Here is a 25,206-nt window from a genome sequence, read left to right on the forward strand (position 1 = left end):
TTAGTTCTTGGATTTAAAAACAGAATCTTTTCATGGTTTACTGGAAAAGTTATCCATCATAAAAATACCTTGCAGAGGAGTGTGGAGTAATCCTTATCCTGCTTTGCTCTCCAAACATCTTCATCCATCTCTCCTTTTCTGAATGACCGTGTTCTCTGAGAATTTCTCTTGATTTGTTTTTACTTCTAGAGCAGTCAGGTGTTCAGCACCTTCCCTGGAGCCAGCAAATGAAGCTCTTATGATATAGAAGCTGATATGTTTGTGTTGTGAGCACATAGCAGAGGTGTCGTCTCAAGTTTCAGCATATAAAAAATCATAGAATCACAAGATTGGAAAGGACCTACAATATCATCTAGTCCAACCATCCTCCCATCACCACTGCTACCACAAGCACTAAACCATATCTCACAGCCCCTCATCCAGACACCTCTTGAACACTGCCAGGGACGGTGACTCCACCACCTCCCTGGGCAGCCATTCCAGCGCCTGACCACTCTCTGAGAGAAAAAGTTCTTCCTTATGTCCAACCTAAACCTGCTCTGGTACAACTTGTGGCCATTTTCTCGGGTCCTGTTTGTTGCCTGGCAGAAGAGGCCAAACCCCTCCTCATCACAGCCTCCCTTCAGGAAGCTGTAGAATGCAATAAGGTCTCCTCCAGACTAAACAATCCCAGCACCCACAACTGCTCCTCATAAGACTTGTGTTCCAGACCCCTCACCAGTTTCATTGCCCTTCTCTGGACACGTTCCAGGGCCTAAAAGCTCTCTCTTCTTACGTTTTACTATGTGTTTCTGATTCTGTAATCTGATAAGTAGAGTTGTTGGTTTTTTTCTTTTTGTATATTTTTTTCAGTAAAATGCTGTACTGTGAGGTAATACTTCATAGTGAGGTCTTCATTCATAGTGATGTTGAAAAGGTTTGAAGATGAGACTTTGAGATGTAGCACCAACTTTGCAAAGGAGCTGGTGATTACTCTTTGATTACTGGTAACAGTGACCAGACTCTGGAAGGTATCCTAATAGAATTGTCCAAAAAGCAGAAGATACTCTCCTCAGTCATATGATTTGCACGGCTGTTATTCTGTATGGTACCACCTAGGAGATTACTAGCATGGAGAGTGAATGTATTTATGCACTGCTCTGGGAAGAGACAGTCCTCTCCCACCCATGTGCCCCACTGAACACTGGAAGCTGCTTTTGCAAAATATGCCATGAGTTTTCATCTCATGTAGAGGAAGCTGCTAGCAGTGGCTCTCTGTGCAACATGCAAATATTTGTGACTGCAGTGCTTGAAATTTTTAGGAGCTTACGGATGTTGCTGTTGTATGCTTCCAGGTGTTCTCCCTAATCTGATGTCTTCTTAAGGGCTACATTTATAATAAGCCCTATAATTCTGTGCTTGTTCAGGCAGTGATTGGACTGTAGTTTAATGGCCCTGGCCACTAGCAGATAGCATACTGTGTTTTTCTTAGCAGCATTAAGTATATATATATATTTTTTTCAGTGAGACACATTTTTGTTTTTTCCTTCCATTTTCACACTTTGACTCTTTGACATGTGATATTTCACACAAAGTAAGAAGCTTAATGGGTGCAGAGCCCAGAGATTATAGAATCTGTGTGTGTGTGTGTGTGTGTGTGTGTGTGTGTGTGTGTGTGTACATGTATAGCCTGACTGAAAAGGAACAGGAAGGTGCTGAAGAGAGAATACCCCTCTTATGAACAGAGAGCACAGTTACCAAGCTCGGCATGGAGACGTTTTAACAGAATACATTCTGGGATACTGGAGGGAAGAACCTGCTATGCAGCTATGAAGAGCCACATGTAAATTTTGAAAGTTTTACTTGGTTTACTTTCACTTAAATCTTGGACTTAAAAATAAATAAATAAGTACAGTTGATCACCACCTTGCCTTATGTCTTCTCTGTCAGGAGAAAGTTGACTCGCAGTATGCTCACGGGTTGCAGGAACTAGAATTTATTCGGGAACACAGTGACACAGAAGCTGCAAGATTATGTGTGGACCAGTGGTTAAAAATGCCAGGTAAGAATGGGAGAGGTGAGATTTTGAATATGTAATAAGGAATCAAAGGCTAATGGTAAATGCATTAATGGCAATGGTAATGGTAAAGGCAGGAGAAATAAACAGTTATTGGGTTATGTTGAAAAGAGGTATCAGTGAAAATCGTTTCGAAGACACTGCTAATTCACTTAATATTATTTTTAAAATTTCACTTAATTTTATTTCTAAGTGCTGCGTTGCAGAATAGAACATCTGATAACTGCATTAAGCAGTGCTTAACCTGACAGCAGCATTAGCTGAGGTTGCAGGTGCCTTGGACATACAACCAAATCTTAGAATATGAAGTTTGCTAGAGTGTGGTGTTTGAAAGTTCTTCTCTAATAGCTTCCTCAAAAACTAAAGTAGTGTTTTGTCGCTTAGGAAATTAAATATATGAAATGCAAAAGGTATTAAGATATTATTAACATTAAAAGGTATTAATGTTAGCTGTTTTGACCGGCAAAGTTGTCAGAAAAATGTTACTATTGTATTGTTGCTCAGAAGAATATGGCTACATAAGTATAACTTCTGTTAAAAATATTTTTTTTTTAGATTTAGTTATATATTTTTAATGCATAAAAGCAATATAAGTTATTTCCTGTAAGACCTTGAGGAAATACATCAATGTTAGAAATCTCAGGTATTGAAGAGGCAGATTCTTTAACTGGAAGAAGAGACTTCTTCTAGAATTGCATTACAGTCACTGCCAGCGTGCTTTTAGGAATCAACTTAAAATGTTTTCTTAATGCTGTAGGGTTTGTGTTTTCTGTATGTTTTTAAGCCTCTATAATTGAGACCATGGTCAAATGTTTTGTTTCATAATGCAGGTCTCAAACCAGGCACGGTTAACAGTGGAAGAAGGGGTGTTTGTCAGAGAGCAGGTCAGATGCAAGTCAACAGAAGTCCTATTTCTTGTCCTGTGATGCATTGCAACAGAAAGTTTGATAATGGACATCTGCTCCTAGGTCACTTGAAAAGGTGAGGATGTATTATGAGAAATAATAGTGAAAGAGTATATGTGAACGTAAAACACCTGCATTGAATCTACTTTAAACTGCCTACAGTGACAAAATTCCATTTGGAGAGCAGAGTAATGTGTTGCAGATTTTGTACAGGTGATGTAATTTATTGATTTGAGGTTCTTTTGTTGTTGGCTGTTTTTCTGTTCTTGTTTTTTTTTCCTTCAGTCAGAATTGTTCTCTCCCACTTGTTAAGCATTTTCATTATGTGGTTTTCTGAGAAATAGGATTTAAGTGCACAGTTTTTATTCCCTCTTTATCCAAACTTGAAAAAGGGGTGGCAGACTAAGTACATACAAGCTATATAAAACTTGATAGTAGGATTAAAAAGATGATCCTAATGAAAGGAACCTTATGAGGTTCCTCAAGAGCAAGTGTAGAGTTCTACACCTGGGGAGGAGTAACCACATGCCTTAGTACAGGTTGGGACTGACCTGGAAAGGAGCTACGCAGAGAAGGTCCCAGATATCCTGGTGGACAACAGGTTGACCATGAGCCAGCAGTGTGCCCTTGTGAGCAAGGAAACCTATGGTATCCTGTGATGTGTAAAGAAGTGTGGCTAGCAAGTTGAGGGAGTTGGTCCTTCCCCTCTGTTCTGTCCTGGTGAGGTCATACCTGGAGTATTGTGTCCAGTTCTGGGCTCCTCAGTTAAGAAAGACGAGAACTTTTAGAGAGGAATCCATAAAAAGGCCCCAAAGATGATTGGGGTCCTGGAATATCTCCCTTATGAGGAAAGGCTGAGAGACTTGGGACTGCTCAGCTTGAGAGAGCGTCTTTATCAATGTTCATGAGTGTCTAATGTGCAGGAGGCAAGAGGATGAGGCCAGGCTCTTTTCTGTGGTGCCCGGTGACAGGACAAGGGGCAGTGGTCACAAACTGGAACGTAGGAGGTTCCATGTGTACACGAGAAAGAACTTCACTTTGAGGGTTACAGAGCTCTGGAACAAGCTTCCAAGAGAGACTGTGGAGTCTTCTCTGGAGATACTCCAAAACCAGCCTGGTTGCTTTCCTCTGTGAGGTACTCTAGGGAACTGGTTTAACAGGGATTTGGATGAGATGATCTCCAGAAGGCCCTTCCAACCCTCGTTTTGTGAGAGAAAACTCAGGTTTCAACGAATTCAGCTTACTAGGTAAAACAAAAGCTGCGCTTGCGAGCAAGACAGAACACGGAATTCATTCACTACTCCCATCAGCAGAAAAAAGTTCAGCCATTTCCAGGAAAGCGGTGCTCCATCACAGCTAGTGTCATTTGGGAAGATAAGTGCTGTAACTCTGAATGTTTTCCCCGTCTTCCTTCTTTTCCCCAGCTTTTATTCTGAAGTATGCCACATGGAACAGGCGTGCTGTTGGCCAGTTGAAGTTAGCTGTCCTGGTTCTGTTCCTTCCCTTATGCAGCTCCTTGCTGGCAGGGCAGCATGAGAAACTGAAAAGACCTTGATTCTGTGGAAGTACTTCTTAGCAACTAAAACATTGCTGTGTTATCAGCATAGCTTTGTTCATGGATCCAAAACATAGCTGCAGTACAGGAAATAAACTCTCTCCCAGCCAAAACCAATACAGGAAGTGTTAAAAAACAAACAAAAGATATCAACCAAACAAACAAAATAAACAAATACAGATTTGTAGGAAATGGAGACTTTATTAGTTCTCTTACTCTTAAAAACAGTGTGATTCCTCTACCAATAGGTCACTATAACTGGTTAGCTGCAGAGAGAAAATTGCTTTCATGTGGGATATTTCAACTGATAAAGCTAACAATAGGCAAATAGAGGAATTTTGCACTTCAGGTTGATTTTGGCAGGTTTTTGTCCAATAGTTTCAAAAGACCTAATTTTTACTATAAGAACATATATACATATTTTTTAAACTGTCGTGAGGATACTAGTTTGTTAATTATTTCTTCCTCTCTAGGTTTGATCATTCTCCTTGTGACCCAACAGTCACATTACTTGGACCCCCAAATAATGCTGTTGCCTGTGTGATATGCTGCCAAATATTTTCAACCTTTCAGCAGTACAGTGATCATCTTTTATCTAAGGCAAGACCATAAGGATAAGTAACTCATCTGACTGAATGTAATAGAGGGTTATCAAGACAAGTAATTATGCACATTTTCCTTTTTAACCCTCTTCCTTATACTCTCTTACACTGTGATTATTCTCCAAATAGTTTTTTCTTATTCTGCAGCGTTTCAAACGCTTGGTGTATCTGACAGTGCTCCCATTAAATCTGACATTAGATTGTACTCTGTGCTGTACATCAAAGACAATTGAAGTTTTGGCTTGATTCTTTTATCCTTGATACTGTCAATAGATATTTCCCTATATTTATGTCTCCAAAACTAAGAAAGATGAAGACAAGAAATTGAAGTGAAATAAGAAGAGGTATAAAGAGGCAAAAGAAGGTATTTAAAAAAAAAACAGGCAACAGAGTTAGAGAAGAAACCTGAGTGACTCATGCAATGGATTCTTTGCTGTCTACAGTGTCTCCATTGAAACATGTCTGACGTGCATGCTAGTTAACTTGCAGAAGGGAACAGAATAATTAGCACTTGAGTTTTGATTAGAATATAAGCTAATATAATTGGGGTTTGTTTTTGTTGTTCCCTACCTCCATTCTTTTCCTTTCTTTCTTTTACAATGTCATCTGTCTTTCCCTCCAGCTTAATGACAGATGCTCAGATGCTAACTTCAGAGTGCATGGTTTTATCTAAGCAATCTATTGCTAAATTGTGTGATGGATAACAGTTTCAAAATTCAGTGTTTTAATAACAAATATTGTTGTTTACCCACCTAGCCCATTAAATTCAAGGGAAATATTAAATATTGTGAAAATCAGACTAACTTAAAGCAGTAGCAGAAACTCTTGATATGTGATCATATTTGACAAGTTTGCATCATGGTTTGTCCCTGCTCTTTTTCCTTTTATTCCAAGTTGTGTGCCTGTGGTATGTCTGTGGGCATTAGCAGGATTTAAAGGCAAGTTTGGTCTAAGGCACTGCCTCTTGCGGCGGGCGTAAGGATGGAATTATTTTGGTGTGGAAGGAAGGGAGAATAATTCTGAAGGAAGCAAAAAGCTGTCATGAAGATTCTCCAGGGAGACAGAAGAAGGGAAGAATAAGCAAAAAAAAAAAAAAAAAAAGAATTAAAGGATTGTGTCCCTGGAAGCAGAGATTGAAGTTGATGTAGAAGTTTGGCTGTTCTTCTTGTGTCTCACGAGCTGAAGTGCATAGCTTGGAAATAAACATACATGTGGTAGCTGAGAATCTAAATGTGACAATATTGCTACAGAGGTGGAAAGGAATGGAAAGACATGAAAAGAAATGGGATTCCTTTGTTGATTCTGTGTTTCTTCTCATCAGCTCCTTTTATTTTCCAGCTAAATCAAGATGACGGACATGAAAAAGATCTCCCTCCACAACACATTCAGTGTTTTGCATGCCCATGCTGCTTCCTCCTCTTCACCAAAAGAGATGAATGCTTGAAGCATATGTCAGGAAAGAACCACTTTCTCCAGCTTTCTAAACTGAATGGTGCGTTGCTACTAAATGTACTTAGCAGGCTTCTCATTCTTGCTGATAATTCATACTTTGTGTGATATGACTTATATTTTTCTGCTATGTAAAAAGCTTAAGGCTTTTAAGTTTGCTTAATAAATTCTTGTTTCTCTTCTAAGGCCTTGCATATTCTGTAAGATCTTAATTATTGAATGTGTGTCTTAAACTTAAAAGCATCCCCTCTTACGGAACATTTAATCTTGAGTAAGTGGCTGAGACAGATTAGAAGTAGGTGGAGCTGCCATGTTTTAGATAATTTAGCTTTCAGTATAAGCCTTACGTGGTCAAAGGATCTGTATATTTTCCTTATACCATATATGTCACTTCTGCCCTCCCCTGGAGTGGCTGCAGAAGTACACAGTAAGGATGGGCTTTGAGGATCCTCCTGAAGGCTCAGACAGTACTGTCATCTTTGTAGAAACATCCATCTGCTTTGTTGTTTGGAGTTCTCTTATATATTGCCCATCTAATGTAGTTTTATTCTCAATTAGAATGTTAATTATGAATTTGCTGACTTGGAAATGTATTGAAATTGGGTTGTAGGTTTAAAAAATATATGTATGGGTGACCTGTTGCTTTGAGTAACACAAAATAGAGAGATAGATAGCACTTAGTGTTCCCTTTCTTTTTTTTTCTTTTTGCTTGCAAGGGTTGGTCTTCAGGATTAATGTCAACATGGGATGTGCTTGAATGACTTAAGTCATTTCCTACTGATCATTAAATCTTACTAAGCAGAAAATTAAAGTAGCATTTGTAAGTAATGCTGTGGATGGGAAAGAGAGATGGTCCAAGTATGTGAGAACTTACTAAAGGAGTAGCATATCTTCTCTTTTCTTAAACACACTGTGGCTTTAAGCAAAAGTGTATGTAGTAGGAGTACATAGGTAGTGACAGATGGAGAGGCAGAAAGTCAGAAAGTTAGTAAAGAGCTGCCCAGGAGAGAGATCTGACCTGAACTTGCAGAAGGAGGGAAATAATCTGTCACTGAATATGAAAACCAAGATGCTGGTACAGTCAGATGTAAGATTGTTACAGAATTTTAACAAATTAATGCGATTTTATGCAATGCTTCCATTGCAGAAATAGTGGAGCACAGCTGACACATGGTAACTTGAATTCTGGGCCCCTGCCAAATCAATATAATTGTAGAAACGTCTGAAAGCTGGAATATTGTGAAAATTCATAAGATGTTATTGTGCTTTCTGCCATTCTGTGTTGTAGAAATGAAGGCTGATGTTCCTCTACCTTTCCCATCCTATGCAAAGAAGCTGCTGATATCTCTCTGCAAAGAGGTTCCCTTCCAAGTGAAATGCATGTCCTGCTTACAGATATTACGCTCCCATATGGAACTAACAGCTCACTTCAGGTTTGTGTGAGGCAGCTGTCATTATAATGTGAACGTGCATAACTGATAACCAGCGTGTTTATGTAACCAAAACAGATGTATTCTGTAGTGCTACTGAAATTCAGGGCACCTAGGACTGTCTAAATGTTGACTTACTGGGTAGACTATCCAAACAGAAAACCCTCTTTTTCCATCTTTCTTATTCTCTCTTGATCCATAAAATCACTGGTCAGTGTTTATATTCTTTTGTTACTTTTTGTGACAGAGAACAACAGAACTTCATTGACCTCTGTTCTGTTATTTCTAAGTTTTGAGCATTTGATTTCAAGGATGTACTGTGTGAGCAGCATAGAGCATCAATCCAAGTGCTAGTGTTGGGAATTAATACTTAATTCTCTTTAAAATGCAGACTAGCTAGGTCGTGCATGTTTTTGTTGACAAGCTAGTAAGTCAGCTAAAGTAAACTTGAGGGCACTGCTTACCCACGCTGTTGCTGTAGATAGTAGGTAAAATTTCAAAGTATGTCTGAAGGCTTAAAAATGTTTCTGATTATGATATACACCTTCATGATATATATATGTATGCGTGTATGTGTTTTTAATCCACATTAGAACACGTTGTCGTAATTCTGGCCCTATGGCAGTGTCCAAGAAGAGGATCTCCCAGGTTGCAGAGATATTCAGAACAAAAGGTCACTGTGAGAATTGTGACGAGCTTCTTGTTGATGAGAATCAGATCATGCAGCATAAGGAAAGCACTAACCATAACGTTAAAGTTCTTACTACAATGGAAGAGTCCATCTTGATGTTCTGTCATATCAATGAAAAAAATAAAAATGCATCTCATGCGTGCCATACTGTGGATTGGTCACGACCATTGCTTAAGAGACATTTGAGCTCAAATGGGTCAGCCAGTGAAAGTGAATTTACTCCTTCGAAATGGAAAAGTGATTTAAAAAAAAACAACGAAGATCATGTCAGAAACCAAAGCCAAGATAGTGCTTGTAAAGTGAAAGCCTGGTTTTGTGAATGCCTTCAAAAGTTTCTTACAGAAGAGTCAGTAGAAAAGCATATTTTGTCGGCAAATAGGATCTGTCACAAATGTGCTGTATGTGGAAAGCTTGCTGAAAACTCAAGTATCATCCGCCTGCACATGAGCCGATTTCACGGAGGGGCACACCTGACGAACTTTCTGTACTGGTGCAGAGCATGCTCTGTAGATCTCCTCAAAGAGGAGGATATTATGAGACATGTGACTGAGTTCCATGGCGGACATAGTTACTATTACGAGCAAGAAGCTCTTGAAGATGAACCTATGCCATCAGCTTCTAACACAGCGTACATTTCCAAAGATGAAAGGAAAGACTCCATTCCTAGCTGCGTGGAAATCTCTCCTGAAAAAATTCCTCATCTGGGAAAATGGCAGTGCCAGATTTGTGAAGAGATGTTTGAATCTGAAGACAGCGTTAAGCAGCATTGTATGTCCCTAGAAAGCCACGCGTTTCACAGGTACTGCTGTGGATTGTGCAAAAATCACTTTCGGAAGGTAGGGACGCTGCAGCGGCACTTCCAAGAGCGCCATAACGGAGAGATAAAAATTAAATACTTCTGTGGCCTTTGTGGCGATCTCTTTTTTGACGTAGAGGAAGAATTTCTAATCCACTATAAGGAGTCTCACAGCATGGACTATGTCTTTGTGCCCGAGCAGATGGAAATATCAATAAAAAAAGAAGATGACTTCCTCCCAGAAGAAAATGGAGACTGTCTAACCTGTGGTTGCCGGACAACTTACATCTCCAAAGTAAACAGGAGGAATGATTCCGTGAATTGTCAGAAAGCCATGCTGCAGGAAGGAAACTTATGGTTTCGCTGCTGCTTGTGTTCTGCAACTGCACAGAATTTTGCAGATTTGAACAGTCATCTCAACAGCCACACATCAGTGAAAAGTAAGCGAGAGATGTATGTTGTTAGATGTGCTGCATGCAACAAAAATTTTGATGATCTTCAGAGTGCACATCAGCACTATCACATGAAACACTGCTTCTTACAGAAACCTGATGTATCAAGCTTTGCATCAGAACCAGAAAATGGAGTATTCAAGTTCACGGCAAGTGGGGCTTGTGTGGACAAAAAGCCCCATGAATTAAAATCTCATGCAAATCCATCCAAGACTCAGAGAAGATCACAGTCTCCTCCCCTGCAGGGACCAAGCCATGGGAAGAAAGGAAAAATTGAAAATTCAGCATGCTCCAAAGAGCCTGGTGAGGGTTTGTATTGGAAAAATACCACCCTGTTTTAATGCAGTACAAGTATGTAATGTATCATTTGCCTGTATCTAGTCTGTAAGTCAGCTCGGAATTTATTCTTATTGTCAAAGTTGCATTTTGAATACTTGAGATCTAAATTTATTGCTGTATACCTTATGAATGAAGTTTTTAAAAAAAGAAAGCAGACAAATGTTTCAGTTCAAAGATTCTCACATGTAATTTCTCAGGTTACTTGGGAGTATAATTTCATGATTCGGGACCCCAGGCAGAGATCAAACTCCTAGAAATGTGAAAGCACAGTAAAATATATGCTCAAGGAAACTTACCTCCTTTGTCCGCACAAATTGGTGAGGCTGGTGGTGCTTTCTGTATAGGCAGTCCTGTTATTACACTGACTTTTTACTCGTGCTTAGCTCACAAAAAAAATAATCTCAGCAGAGAATTTCTGTTTACAGTATATATTGGAATGGCTTTGTCCATAGTGTCCATTCTTAATTGTTTTTTTTTAAATTCACATCACTTCCAAGAATGACATCAAAGATGTATCTCACGTGTGCAAAAACTGGGAGTGTTTTTTAATTTCTCATGGTGTCATCATACTTTTGATTAATACACAGCAAAAAGTATGTTTCTAAGCATTTTATGTACTGTTATGGTTTTAAGCAATTACATGTTATAAATGTGCCAGAGCAGGAAGTGCACAGTTGAACATTAAGTATACTAATAAAGACCTCAGTGTCTCAGTAAAGTAGCTCTCTGTGCCAGCTGTCCAGTTCTACAGCATTGTGCTGCTAGATTCTAATGTCTTTTATCTAATTTATTTATTACTAAGGGCTACTTCAGTAGATTTAAAAACAATTCTGAAACAATGCAGCCACTAAATAGGATAATGTATCTAAATTTATGTATGTTTGTTGACTGGAAAGTTGAGTAAACATAAAATGTTCCTATTTATCTCATTGAAGACAGTGAACTTCCAGATCTCGACTATTTGAGTACCATGACTCACATTGTGTTGGTGGATCTGGACAACTGGGGAAGCTTATTCACACAGCTGCCAGCTAACCTGAACCAAGGAACATTCATCTGGGGCTTTCAAGGTAAAGTGGTCAAAGGAAAAAAAAAAAAAGTGAGTTTAAACACATTTGAGCAGAGATTCTGTGAGAGAATAAAGAGTGGGGGGAAAAAAGCAGCCCTTGGGGCCTCTCAAATCATGACATCATAGAAATCAAGTAACAGAAATGTTCTCAAACTTTTCTAACTCAGCCTTAAGCTCTTCTTCTCTTATTATTTCTTGTAGAATACTGTTCCAAAGGTGCTAAATGTGCTAAATGGTTTGGGGAGTCTTTTTGACTCCCATTTCAACTTGCTTAGGTGATATACTAGCTTTTCATAGTCCTCAGGACATACATAATACTCAGAGGGGGGGGAAAAAAAAAAAAAAAAAGAATTTCTTTCTAGCTGGTTTCTAACTCCCAAGTCCTTGTCGTATTTTTTTTTCTTTTTAGATCTAGAATGCATGAATTTACATTGCCGTATTTCAATTTTCTTTGGTCATCCTATACTAAATTTCTTGCTTTCCAAATGAGGTTCAGGCTGCCTAGTTGGGAATGTTTGCTAAAGATCTTGAACAGAAAGACCATGCTGAAGAGTTAGCTGCCATTAAAATGGGCCCAGTTTGTATTGAAGAAGATTTTGATCATTTTTTAATGATACATGTTGCATTGTGTCTATTATTCTGGTTGTTATGGTTGGTTTGGTTTTTTTTTTCATACGATCTTAGCTTTTCTTTCAGTTCCCCTCATTGTATTGACCAGGTTGTATGTTATTTCTGTTCTCAGACATTCAGTTCTCTGTCACTCATCTTGTGGTCCAGCTCCACTAGAGCTCTGTCAGGTGTTCTTGACCCCCAAATGCCAGAATTGTTAATTTCAAGTCTTTCCCAAGTGACAGTGGCCGCGACTGGCATAACAGATAAGAACAACTTAGAAAGACCATTTTTCTCAGGGACAGAACAGCCCTAAATCCTTGCTGAATAATCTGTTACTGAATCCTTGAACTTTGTGGTTGTTTCTGATGCCCTCTTATAGACATTAGGATAGAAATTAAAAAAAATAAAAAAATCTGCTGGAGACTGCTTCTGCTTCTTTATCAGACTTGGGAGTACGCAGTCCTCTGTGCCCTGTTTCTGTGTTTGTTTCACACGTGTTCTCACGTGAAGAGCAGTCAGTGACTGGTTTCACTTACCATTCAAAACCCTGTCTTATGTTCAGCCATTATATTACCTGGCAGATCAAGCACATTTTTTTTTCTCCTCATGCAAACCCATTACTTCTTAACATCTGGGAATGTCATGAGGTTCTTAATCACTTCCTTCAAATTGTCTTCCATCTGTTTTCGTGTTGTCATGGTAATCTCAAGATCCTCTGATTTTTTTTTATTCCTTCATTAAAGATTTGCTATTCCTTTCCTTTCCCTTCCAACCTGTTTCAACCTGTTTTCTTTTCACTGTTCTCTGTTAACTATTTTCTCAGCCAGTAACTACATGTTTTAGGCTACTGTTGTTTAGAAAATTCCAGCTTTATTTTTCTTTAGTTGTTGTATCACTTTTCTTCTCCTTGACTCCATCCAAGTTTTTATCCAGTCTCTAATATTTGTCTCCACCTTCTACTTCAGTTCTTGGACCTTCTCTTTAAAGAGTTCTGGCATGTGACAATCAATCATAAATTCTCTTGGGAATAATCTTGGCGTTGCATTAGTAAAGGGTTCCAGAGGAGAAGCATTTCTGTTACTGTACTGGTTTCCTAGAGCTCCTTTGCACATTGACCATTAACTGTGCTGAGGACTGGAAAAGATGTGTTGCTGTGTCTGATCGTGTGTCTAAACGTACACGATTTCTGGAAAATAATTTTTTCAGAAATAATAGAAAAATACAGAGAATATTAAATAAGAGGACTTGTGTAGGATCACACTGGCTACTTTTTCATTTTTGGCTTTCTATCCCAACGAGGCTTTGAGGCTTCTGGTAATGCATTTTTTTCAGCTTTCATATTTGTCAAAACTGACTTTAGAGACAATTTATTTTATCTTTTACTTTTGCCTTGCATTCTTATTCCATGATGACTTTGCTATACTTTTTTAATGCTTAGGAGGATACAGTAACTGGAAACCTCCAGTGCAGTGCAAAGTTTATAATTATCTTAACAAGATTGGATGTTTCTTCCTTCATCCACGTTGTGGTACCAGAAGAGAGGCAGCAGACTTTGCAATCTGTGTTCATGTAAGTCATGTCAGTGTGTGCTGTCTTTATTCTTGTTTTAGTATGAGAGAAGGGTGGCAGATGATGTGTGCCATTGATGTTAGATTCTCTTCACACAACTTGTGTGTCCACTAAGAAGAATTATAGAACCATTGCTGAATTGAGTGGAGACAATGTGTTGAGAATTGATCTTGAAGGAACCCCCTCACACCTTTGGGTAACCCTGAATGTCATACATTTTACTCTTGCCCTATGAATTGAATTATGGATTGCATGAAGACCACACAACATAAATTACATCAGTAAATATATTAAATGTAGCTGTCATCATCACTCTGCCCTATGCTTTATGTTTTTTTCTTTAGGAATACAAATGTAATTCCAAGTAAGACACATAAGACATCAGTCTGTTGTGAAAACGTGGGAGCTGGATAGGAAATGAAGAATTAAAAAAAAAAAAAAAAAAAATACAACAGGTGTTACAGTTGCTGTTTCAGAATGAAGTGTAACTTTTCCCTCTCCCTTCAAGTGGCCCACATTTAGAGCTAGATGTCCATGGATGAGTGCCAGCTTCAGAGACCCTGCTGAGCTGACAAAGAGCAGTGTCCATATTCAGTAGACCTAGGGCTTCGGGTTGGGAGATGTGTAGATGAGAAGCAGGAACATGAGGTATCATGAGGACTCCCCAGTGTAGTGTTTTCAGTTTTGTCAGGCAACTTGTTCTAGTGCCTCAGCATCCTCTGAGTAAAAAATACCTTTCATGGTAGCATAAATTCCATATAATGATAAAAGTAAGTTGCTGTAGATTTTCCTACAAAGAGCTCTTAGGCAAAGCTAGCCAGAGCCTGTGAGATAAAAGTGCAGTCTTAACATCTGTCATTTTTTTCCATGCAGGCTGGTCGGCTGGATGAGCACCTGCCCAAGCAAATTCCTTTCACTGTACTTTCTGGAGACAAAAGCTTCTTGGAACTGGAAGCTCAATTTAAGATGACTCAGCGGTCAGCTCGCATTCTAAATCCCCATCACATCGAAGGAGACATGATGTGTGCCTTGCTAAACAGCATTTCAGATACCACAAAAGGTAGAAAGTCAACGTAAATGCAGTCTTTCCAGCAGCCTAGGCGTCAATAAAATGAGTGAGCTCTTGTGCTGATGAAAACAAGTTGTTGCTTGGTGCTTCTTGTATTGTATTGCAATGAAATGCAGCTCGGAAGATCAGTTTGCTTGGTACAAGTTTTGAAATCAGACTTCACATTTTTGTTCAGTCTAACAAAACCTGGAACAAGCAGTTATTTCTGTCTGAAACCTCCTTTCTGTCTGAAGAAGATCTGTTTAGAGCACTGTGATGTGTTTACTTATTGATTTCTGCTGAAATCTGCTGTGTTCCATTTGTGCCGTGAGACAGCTGTGACCTCACTTTAGTGCCATTGTTATTTCCCAAAATCTCTGCCTGTTTTAACTCTGACTGTCCTGTATCCAAGTGTTGACCTCCAGTCACTTGTTATTTGTCTTCATTGGCACGTGGCTCATGCCTCTGTTTGGAGGAAAAATACCAATGAAGGCATTTAATACTCTAATTAATGCCATGCTTAAGTGAATACACTGTTTTTATATAGAATGATCAGAGGTTTGAGCAATCTTATTTTGGTGCAAAAGATACTGAGGCTGAGATGTGCTTAAATACTTCAAGTGTTTTAAGACATCTTGAAATATTCACAGAAGAACTGAATTTTCCTATTTAGACATTCTTTTCATGTGCTTTACGATGTTAATGTTTATCATAATTATTATGGTGATGGGGACTGTTGAGAGGCCCCAGACTTGAACGTACTGACTGCACAGTCATTGTGTGTCTTACTAATGTTGTGTGTGTGCTTCTTACAAAAAAAAGAAAAAAAAGGCAACTTACTTTAAGCAAGAAGTTGCTGGAATCACGTGTATGTCATGTTCCTGTGCAAACCCACAGTGAACAGAATTGTCTTGAGCTGTTCTCAGGTCCCTTCTGCTGTCAATGTCAACAAGATTTAACCCAGACAGTAAAAATGGCCTGTTTACTCCTGTTCCTGTATTAAAACAGGACAGAAAACTGTGTTTTGGTAGCAGGACTGTGTAGTCTGGGCAGTGAGTTGGTGTCATGGCCAAGAGTCTGTGAAAGGCTTTGAAAAAGATGCAGCCACTTTGAAAAAGATGCAGCCATGCTTTGCTGCATGGGTCAGAAGATCAGCAGGCATTTGCAAGTCTTCCTGTATGTAGCAAGACCAGTATCAGAGGGCTGAGGTGGAAAGTTGTGCCTTTGTATCGTGGGCTGGTCTAACCTGTTGTCCTGCTATAGAAATGCAGCTGAATATGAGGACATGTAAACAAGGTTTGTTTGCTTTCCAGTGGTATCAAATCTATGGGCATTATTCTGGACGGAGGAAATAAGTGAAAAACATTTACCACAGAGAGTTGCATTGAAAAATTAAAACAGCTGTTGGTATTGGATGAGCTTCAAAATGAGAAGGCAATTTACCTGAATCATCATTGTAGAGCCATTACTAGCATGCAAGCGAGTGGGTTGCTTGGACAGGAGACATCTTGACTGTTGTACCTTGTGAACCATTTTGCCATTTCAGCAGAACTGCTGTGGTAACTGTACTACATGCAGGCATTTGAACAGAGGGGGAAAAAACAAAGAAGTTCCTGTGTATGTTGCAAGTTATCGACTGTGTTTCCATAGGAGAACGTGAATTTCCTCTGAGGTATGAAATGTAGGCAGGATTATCTGCTTTTTGTTGATTAAAACTAACTTCATAACTTCTTAATTTTCTTCTGTGCTGAAGGCACAACATGTGACGAGAGATTCATTCATGTTAATAGAGGGTTTGAGTCAGACCAGTTATTCCTTTACCAACAGAGGTTTGCAGCATGCACAATCCCTTGCCTATATCTTGAGACCTGGTATTTTACAATGCCAGTACTGACACAAAGTGCACTTCTAATGAATTCCGGACAGTGTTGAGGGCAAAGCTGATGGTAGGTTAGGAATCATCATGCCTGTGCTGACACTGGTACGAGTGCCAGAAATTCTGTTGACAAAAGTGATTCTTGAGTGAGTTGAGGACTTCAGCTTAGCTGTGTCTCTCAGAAACTCATGTACAAATTATTTAATTGCTTGAGCTCCTACATCAAGGGGCTTTCTTCTTCAAGGAGCCTGGCTGCCTCATGAGATTGTCAAAACCAATGATGTAGTGATATATGATGCTTTCCTGAATTTTCAGTTAACACAAGTGTCAGACTGCAGGTGATTAGGTTACAGCCTTCAGCCCCTGCTGTCCAAAGAGGCTTAACACAAAGGGCATGAGCATCTGTGGTGTGATGCAAAGTAGCTGCACCATGCCTACTAGAGTGACTATGGTTTTTGCACTTGCTGCTTTATTTACACAGTTATCACAGTGGCCACAACTTACAGCAGTAGGGACTGATAAGAAAATCACCCTTGAATTGTGGCTTTGTGCTTAGCTACCACAGGAAGTTGTTGCTAGCTTTGGTATGTCAGTGACATCCCTATATATATATATATATATATATATATATATATATATATATATATATATGAGCCCTATGGAGAAGAACTCTAACCAAGTGGATGGACTGGGAAGACCTCACCACCCAGACCATCCAAACAAAGCTTCAAGGTTTAATTTAACTTGATTGTGAGTTTTTAGAGAGGTGTGTAAAATGAAGATTAAATGAAAGTCTGTGTGACCACCATGATATTGGCTGCAGTTGCAAAAAAATGCAATTAAAGCAGAATTGGGGATACAGCTTTATTTATAGTCACGCTGCACAGAATGAAGGTCTGCAGGGAGAGAGATGCAGAATGAACCTTTGTTTGCATAGAGGAAGAGATGGCCTTCTGGGTTTTTGAGCCCTCAGCAGGGAGCAGCTACACTTGCATTTATGGATGATGTCACCTAACAAAGAAACAGAAATCAGAGTAATAGATATTGGGGAGGAGTATGTGGTGACTCAGGGATTTAGTGAAGAAAGAATAATCAAAAGGAGACCAAGGAACATTGCTGTGAAGGAACAATTATCACAGATGTTGTACATGACTGATAGCCACGTCTGTGGCTAAGTTGAGCTTGAATGAAGTAATTTTAATGATACTGTTATAAGTTAGCGCTGAAACTTCACATGTCAGATGTAAAAAGGAAAAGGGACAATAGTTGGTGAGAGAATTTTGTAATATTTATCTCACTGTGTATCGGGATAATAAATAGACTGAGAAAATAAGGCGTTACTGAAAAAACAGAGAAAGCATCATAGGAGAGGACAGGGAAGTAGGGTGCAGTTAATTCACGTGTGATTAATGTGTGAAACAGTCATGAGGTGTGTGGGTACGGTAAGGCAAGAGAGGAGGATGAAAGTCAGGGGAAATCCAGTTTTGAGCGTGGTGAGGAAACCTGATGGAAAGTACTGAGGGAGTGGTAGTAGCTGGGGAGGCTGTAAGAGAAGAGTGCCGGAGGAGAGGAATTATTGTGAGACGCGTGGGCAGCTAATCCAGATTCAGGCTGACACTTCGGTGTCAGACACAGGCTGACACTTGTGTTCGGTGGCGGTTTAACCCTCCCCTTCCAGAACAGGTTTCTGAGGCTTGGCAGGTACTGTTGTACTGTATCTCTCAAGGAATGTTACTGTGTTCACTCCCATTCTTAGGATTAATCTTCCTGATCACTGATCTCTATGCTCGTACGAGATTTGTTTTCATGATTTTTTCTTTTCCTTCTATGAGGAATTTGGCAGTGTATAAGAACAGGAGAGAGCAGTAGGATTTCTTTGAGAGAATGGGTACAATTGGAGTTTCTAAGCTGTTGCTTATTTAACAAAGCATACCAGAAAAGAGGTGGTATCTTAAGATGTCCTGACTGATAAATTGGGCAATTGCTTCTTCTCTGACTGCAGAGGGTCTGGGAGCTACAGAGTATGCTAAGCCTTTCTTACAAGAGAAACAGGAAATGCCTGATTTCTTCAGGTTATACATTCTCATTTATTCTGTGTCTTCAAAGGTGCCAGCGAAAACAGAAGTGTATGCTGATGAAGTGTGTGCAAGCTGAGGAAGTGTGGGTGGGATGAGCAGATGGTGGGGTGGGTTGGAGACCAGCTGAGTGGCCAAATCTAGAGGGTCTGGTGGTCAGTGATGCAGAGTCTAGCTGAAGGCTGATAACTCTCAGTGTACTCTGGGAATCAGTGCTAGATCCAGTTGTCTTTAACTTTTCCTTTAATGATTCTGATGATGAAACAGAGCGTGCCCTCAGAAAGTTGGCAGAGACACAAAACTGGGAGAAGGGGGATCTGGGCAGGCCGGAGAAGTGGGCCGACAGGAACTTTGTGATGTTTCAAAGGGAAACTGAAGTTCTGCACCTGGGGAGGATCAACCCTGCTACATGCTGAGGGCCAAACAGCTGGAAAGCTGCTCCTCAGAAAAGGACCTGGGTATCCTGGCAGATCCAAGTTGACCGTGAGCTAGAAATGGTCTCTTGAAGCAAAGAAAGCCAACAGCTTCCTGAGCCGCATTCAGAGGACTGTACCAGCAGGTTGAGGGAGGTGAAGCTTCCTGTTTACTCAGCATGGTGAGGCCATCCCTGTCCATTCCTGGGCTCCCCACTACGACATCTTCCTAGAGGTGCCCCAAAGGTGCATAGACACAGACCTGGACATTTGTGGTTCTAAATGGCTGTACTTGAGCAGACAAGGAACGAGATGGCCTCCAGTGGCCCCTCCCAGCATCAGCCATTCTGTAATTCTGTGATCCTTGCATGGAGCATATTGACTGAAATCCAGGATCTCCTGAAAGCAGAGTTCAGACACAGGATACAGGCATTCTACAAAAAACATTTACGATCACTGTGATCTGTACAGTGTGGAAAGTTAGCCCAGTTTTTTCCAACTTAAAAATGAATCTGTTCAATCAGGTGATTGTTCCATCTCTTTGATTGACAACTGATGAGTTCTATACTTAGTTCTTGCTGTGTAGTTGCTAAAGCAAGCTGAATTCCTGTACCTTACACCTTATGTGTTCAAACATTTCTGCTTAGGATTTTTGCCTATAGAGAGCCTTTTTTCTGATGGTTGCAGTCTTATTCCTGATTTCAACAGGGACACAGAATCATAGAATTGCTCAGGTTGGAAAAGACCTTAAAGATCATCAAGTCCAACCACAACCTAACCAAACTACCTTAACTCCAACCACCCTCTGCTAAAGCGTGTCTCTGTGCACCACATCCAAACAGTTTTTAAACACATCCAGGGTGGTGAAACATTACTGCTTTTGTGCCTGCCTCATCAGGCAACCAATGTGACACCTTTAATCTTTGCTCTGTGTAGATTTGAGTGTGGAGGGTGGCATTGCAGGCAAACATCATGCTTTAGTTTTTGGATAGACAAAGTCAGTACAGTCTGAGACACTGACAAACCTTTGCATTAGAAAAAAATCCTAGATAATTTTTGGCCATTTACTGACCTCTTAATGAGTTAGCTTTTACCAACTCAAAGATTTAAAAGAGCCCAGCAACTGCTTTCATAGGAAGTTGAATATGCATTAATATAGTTAGGTTGGGGCTGGAAGTCTATCAAGTAATGACCAGCCTTGAGATCACTGGAGGCAAAGTGTAGCTCATGAGACTTCTAACATGCTTTTGAACCACCTTTGAGTCTGAGCTGATTTTTTTTTTCTTTTTTTCCCCTCCAACTAGGCAGGACATCATCTGTTGTAATCATTTTGAAGTTTCATAGATTCTTTGAGCTCTTCTGGTCAATGACTACGATAAATTGAACTTGCGATCAGTTTTTTTATGAACTGAGATTAATACAGGGAAAGCTCAGTGTATGATTGGACACCTACCACATACTGTGAACTATGCTTTCATGTCCAGAGGCTTCAAACCATATATACTAAGAAATAGAGGCGTAGCCAGTGGAATGGTGTTCCTTCAACTGTGCTTTATACAAACCTGTCCATGATGTAACTACTCAGCAGTATTCAGTTACTGCATATTAGTAGTAATGATAAATCACGGAACGGCAACTTATTTTTAAGACATTTAAATGTTTTGCCTGCCGATTTGTGCATACCTCCTTTCCAGTATGGATGTGTAACCCGTGTTATTACAGCAGTGTAATTGAAGTGGTGTGACTGGTAAATTAAAAGAAAAAAAAATGGAAAGATGAGGCCTGAATTAATGCCTAAGATCCTAGACTTTCTAAATGAACTGAAGTAGTAACTTATCTACAAATTGTTTGAATATTCATAACTATTCTAATTGACAGTAAAACCCACTTTAGTTAGTAATCTGCTACATTCTGGAAGAAATGGCCCTCAGGCTTGCCTTCTGCCTGTGTTGGGGAAGTCAGAAGTAAGCAGAAATGAGCTGTGCTCCAACACTGTGTCAGTGGGTTGCCATTGTGATTTCTGTTGTGGTAAATACTCTCTGATTCAATAACCAGTTCCAGGAAAGCCAACTTCTTTATCTAATACTGAAAGAAGCTATTGAATTTCTGACTGCTCCTATCCTTTGCTATTTAACCTGCTATGCAAGTTGCAGTCTGAAGAATATTGCTTTCTCAGTTTGCCAACTTCTTTTGTCAAATTGCCTGGAAAAAAAAAAAAAAAACACCTCCAGAAAAGTGCTCTGAATGCATTTTTATTTAAAATGGCAGCAAACCAGAGAATCTGGTACTATGTCTTGCTACTTATTCATCTATTATGCTTGTGCCAAGAAATGAGTTAGGGAGTGATTGCCTCAACTGTTTTATCTCTAACAGGTTGTCACCGATGGAATTATCCACTTCACTTGTAAGAGAGAAGCAGCAATATATTTATTGATATAAAACAGTGATTTAATAAAGCTTATATGTGAATAAGATGACAAGATTTGAGACGGCAAGGTGCATTTTATAATTTACTACATAGAGGGCAGAGGTCAAAACATTCATCGAGGACCCTCCCATTAACTCGAGGTTCAGAGTGGATCCCCTTGCTTTATAAACTCCTTCAGCTATGGAAATCAGGAGCCCAGGTGTGGCTGGATCCATTTGTAGTCTCAGACTTGGTCAATGGTTAATGTGTAAGGGATTGTATGTGCACGTTCAGTCTAAGATGTAATCTTTGTGAAGCTAGCAAAGTTTAAACAGCTTATTTTCAACAGTGCTCAGTGATGGAAAAGGGGCAATGGGCAGAAACTAGAACTGGAATGGGAAATTCCATATGTATGTGAGGAAAAAGGTCTTCATTTTGAGAGTGACAGAGCACTGAAACAAACTGCTCGGGGAGATTGTGGAGTCATCTTCTCTGGAGATACTCAGAACTTACTTGGATGCTTTCCTGTATAACCTACTGTAGGGAACCTGCTTTAGCAGGGTGGTTGGACAAGATGATCTCCAGAGGTCCCTTTCAGTCCCTGTGATCTGTGATTCTATAAAGCAAACTACTGATCATTTACTGAAGATCTGTATCAGCAGGGTGTCTTGTCATCAGGGTTGCCATAACCTTGAGAGGTATCCCAACTTTAATGATGAGTGGTGTCCTTCAGAGGTCAGCACTGGGACCAGTGCTGTTCAATATCTTCATCAGTGACGCTGACGGTAGGATCAAGTGCACTCTCAGCAAGTTTGCAGATGATATCAGGCTGTGTGGTGCAGTTGACACACCTAACAGATGGAATGTCATCAGAGAGACTTAGTCTCCAGCAGTGGGCCCAGGCAAGCCTCATGAGGTTTGATAAATCCAAGTGCAAGCTCTTCTACCTAGCGTGTGGCATCCCTGCTGTTAGTGCAAGCTGGGGGATGTCAGGATGGAGCACAGCCCTACCAGGAAGGACTTGTGGATACTGGTCAGTGGCAAGCTGGACATGAGGCTGTAGTGTGCCCTCATGGCCCAGAAAGCCAACTGTATCCTAGGCTGCATCAGAAGAAGCATGGACAGCAGGTCAAGGGAGGTGATCCTGCCCTTCTATTCTGCATTGGTGAGGCCTCACCTGGAGTGCTGTGTCCAGATGTGGAGTCCTCAGTACAGGAGAGACATGGGCCTGTTGGAATGCATCCAGAAGACGACCACAAAAATGATCCAAGCAATGGAACAGCTCCCCTATGAGTACAGGCTGAAAGAGCTGGGGCTGTTCGGCCTGGAAAAGAGAAGGCTCCAAGGAGACCTGATAGTGACCTTTCAGTATCTGAAGGGGAGCTACAAGAAAGAAGGAGACAGACTCTTTAGCAGGGCCTGTTGTGGCAGGACCATGGGAAATGGTTCCAAATGAAAAGAGGTGAGACGTAGATTGGATATAAGAAAAAAGTTGTTTATGATATGGGTGGTGAAGTACTGGAACGGGTTGCCCAGAGATGTGGTAGGTACCCCATCCCTGGTGACATGCAAGCTCAGGCTGGATCAGCAGCCTGCTCTAGCTGTAGATGTCCCTGTTCATTGCAGGGGACTTAGACTAGCTGACTTTTAAAGGTCCCTTGCAACTCAAACGATTTCATGATTCTATGAAATCCTGCCGTACTGCCCACTATCGTACAGTACAGCTGAAGGGGCTTGTGGGATGCTCCCTATTTATGGGGTGACTGTCATAGTCACACTGCTAATGTCTAGCACTGAGGTGTGGCTGTGGTTGGGTCAGTGCTTGCTTGATTAGCCATCAGCCACTGAGCATGGTGCTGGTTTCTCCAGCTGCCAGCCAAAGCTGGAAAGCAGCCAGTATGGTGGTGAGATGGTCAAATTGGAAAGGGAAGAGTGAGAAGGGGCACACCATCACACTTTAGGGCCATGTGGAGCATTAAAATGGTCATTAATAAGTGGGTGAAACCACTTCTGTAATCTTTTTTTCTTTTTTTTCCCCTTTTTTTTTTTTTTTTTTCTTTCATAAGTGATTTTAATGGTGTTTGGTTTGGGTTTGTGTGGGTTTTTTTTTCTTCTGTTTTGTTTGCTTTGGTTGGTGATATACAGGGAGGTATCTGTGCTATCCAGATAGCTGGCAGCTCTGAGAAGGCTTTCACAGGCAGTCTGCTAAATGACTGGAGAAAGGCATTTTTAACTGCAGTAGATATCCAGAGATATCTTTGTGGATTCATGAATTCTGTCTGACACTAGCTGCTGGATTTTATTCTGGGAAACATGAGAGTCAGCAATGCTGCTGCTTAGGCAAGGTGTATGTGCCAGAGGCTGGAAATTTTAGGAAGTCTCTTTAAGCACTTAATTTGTTTCATTGAAAGTCACACAGTCAGTGATTTAGATGTCTGTATCAGAATCTTCTTTGTCTCTAAACATAATCAGAAGTGCTTCTGTTGCTGTGACCGTAGAGGAGACTGAGCTTGTTGTGGGTGTTATACAACCTCATTACAGAGACCATCTCCCAGAACAGCAGGAGCCTCTGGGGAGAAAATGAATGTATGATGGGACTAATTGACTTGTTTGGTTTTTAACCCTTAGTTTTCTGAGACTCCATTTAAAACAAGAGTGGGGATAAAAAGTCTAGGTGTACCAATCCCTACTAGACACTTCAAAATACCACTGTATGCCACTATATATACACGTGTTTTGCTGTGGTTTTCAGATAGGAACAAGGGCAGTTCAAATACAACTTACAATGCTGTTATAGTAAAAGAAATGTAAGAGGTGTGTGGCATTTTTTTTCTTCTAAGAGCAATGTTTAATTTATATTTAATTTGTGCATTTAAGGTTCTGATAGTGAAGAGGATGACGATACCAAACTAACAATGAGAAGGAGTTTAGAAGAAATAAAGAAACAAGAAGGTCTGTTTTAATTTTTACTTCTTTATTTTCAAGAGTGCTGTTATTTACAGAAGATTCAGAAGCTAAAATCATTTTTATGTCATGACCTCTTAAGAATGCTCTCAAAAATGTTGTGAGGAATCATGAGCAGTTAGGAATACTGGGAGTTAAAAGGAAAAAATAACTTTCTATCTTGGAAAGTATGCCAGCAGACTCAGCATTTATTTTTATTGGTTCACCACTGGGTATTGTGCTGTTAAGGATGTGACTTAGCTCACTTGATACCAGTTCAATATTAACTCTGACTGGGAGTAGAACTACAGTAGTTCAAAATTGGATATTGTATCTAAAGAAAGCACTGTTGTCTCCTAAAAGACAGCTGTAGATGAATGCACAAGTTTGAATCAGCAGAATGAATATCTCCACACATCATATCTTTCCTTATTGAAAGTATTTCCATCCTTTTGCTTTGTGCTTAATGCCATGTGGCCGCTTAATTCTGATAACAGATTACAGTGCCCTGTGAAAGTAGCATATTGCTTGAAAGGATGGGCTCTCACTTTCTACTTGATAGAAATAAAAATAAATAATAAGGATAAAAATAAATGCATCATACAAGTGCAGTGATAAAAATAACTGAATCTTCCCAGAATTTATTCATTTATGCATTTACAAACTGTTAATCGAAGTTATTAAAAAATACAGCATATTCATCTATGTTCCTGTAAATGTGCCATGCTCGGGTGCCCCCAGCATTGGATATTCCCAGGAGTGGGTGGCGTTTGGTGCATGCAAGTTGTCCCAGTTCTTCTGTCTCTGTACAGAAGACATCTGAGCTTATGAGCCAGCCTGGCTGCAGCGGTGTGCGTGGCTGTAGAATTGAGTAAGAGGGAAAGAGGAAGCAAAATCAACCCCAGCAATGGATATAAAG

General features: G+C 40.1%; 1 protein-coding gene across 7 annotated transcripts in view; it reads left to right on the plus strand.

The window, feature by feature from the left end:
• The window catches only part of ZNF451 (zinc finger protein 451), a 38,829-nt gene that overhangs the window by 9,901 nt on the left and 3,722 nt on the right, over positions 1-25,206 (plus strand). For 5 of the 7 annotated variants that reach the window (XM_052679765.1, XM_052679773.1, XM_052679788.1 and 2 more), the window contains exons 5-14: positions 1,930-2,041; positions 2,887-3,037; positions 4,990-5,116; positions 6,457-6,610; positions 7,856-8,000; positions 8,591-10,239; positions 11,211-11,345; positions 13,395-13,525; positions 14,399-14,585; positions 24,222-24,296. In XM_052679765.1, the coding sequence (XP_052535725.1) occupies positions 1,930-2,041; positions 2,887-3,037; positions 4,990-5,116; positions 6,457-6,610; positions 7,856-8,000; positions 8,591-10,239; positions 11,211-11,345; positions 13,395-13,525; positions 14,399-14,585; positions 24,222-24,296 (2,866 nt within the window). Of the gene's footprint in view, positions 1-1,929; positions 2,042-2,886; positions 3,038-4,989; positions 5,117-6,456; positions 6,611-7,855; positions 8,001-8,590; positions 10,288-11,210; positions 11,346-13,394; positions 13,526-14,398; positions 14,586-24,221; positions 24,297-25,206 lie in introns of those variants that run through there. The other 2 variants (XM_052679807.1, XM_052679815.1) reach the window with 2 other exon arrangements.

Source organism: Tympanuchus pallidicinctus, unplaced genomic scaffold (genome assembly GCF_026119805.1).
Source record: "Tympanuchus pallidicinctus isolate F22 unplaced genomic scaffold, pur_lepc_1.0 scaffold1, whole genome shotgun sequence".
NCBI lineage: Eukaryota > Metazoa > Chordata > Aves > Galliformes > Phasianidae > Tympanuchus > Tympanuchus pallidicinctus.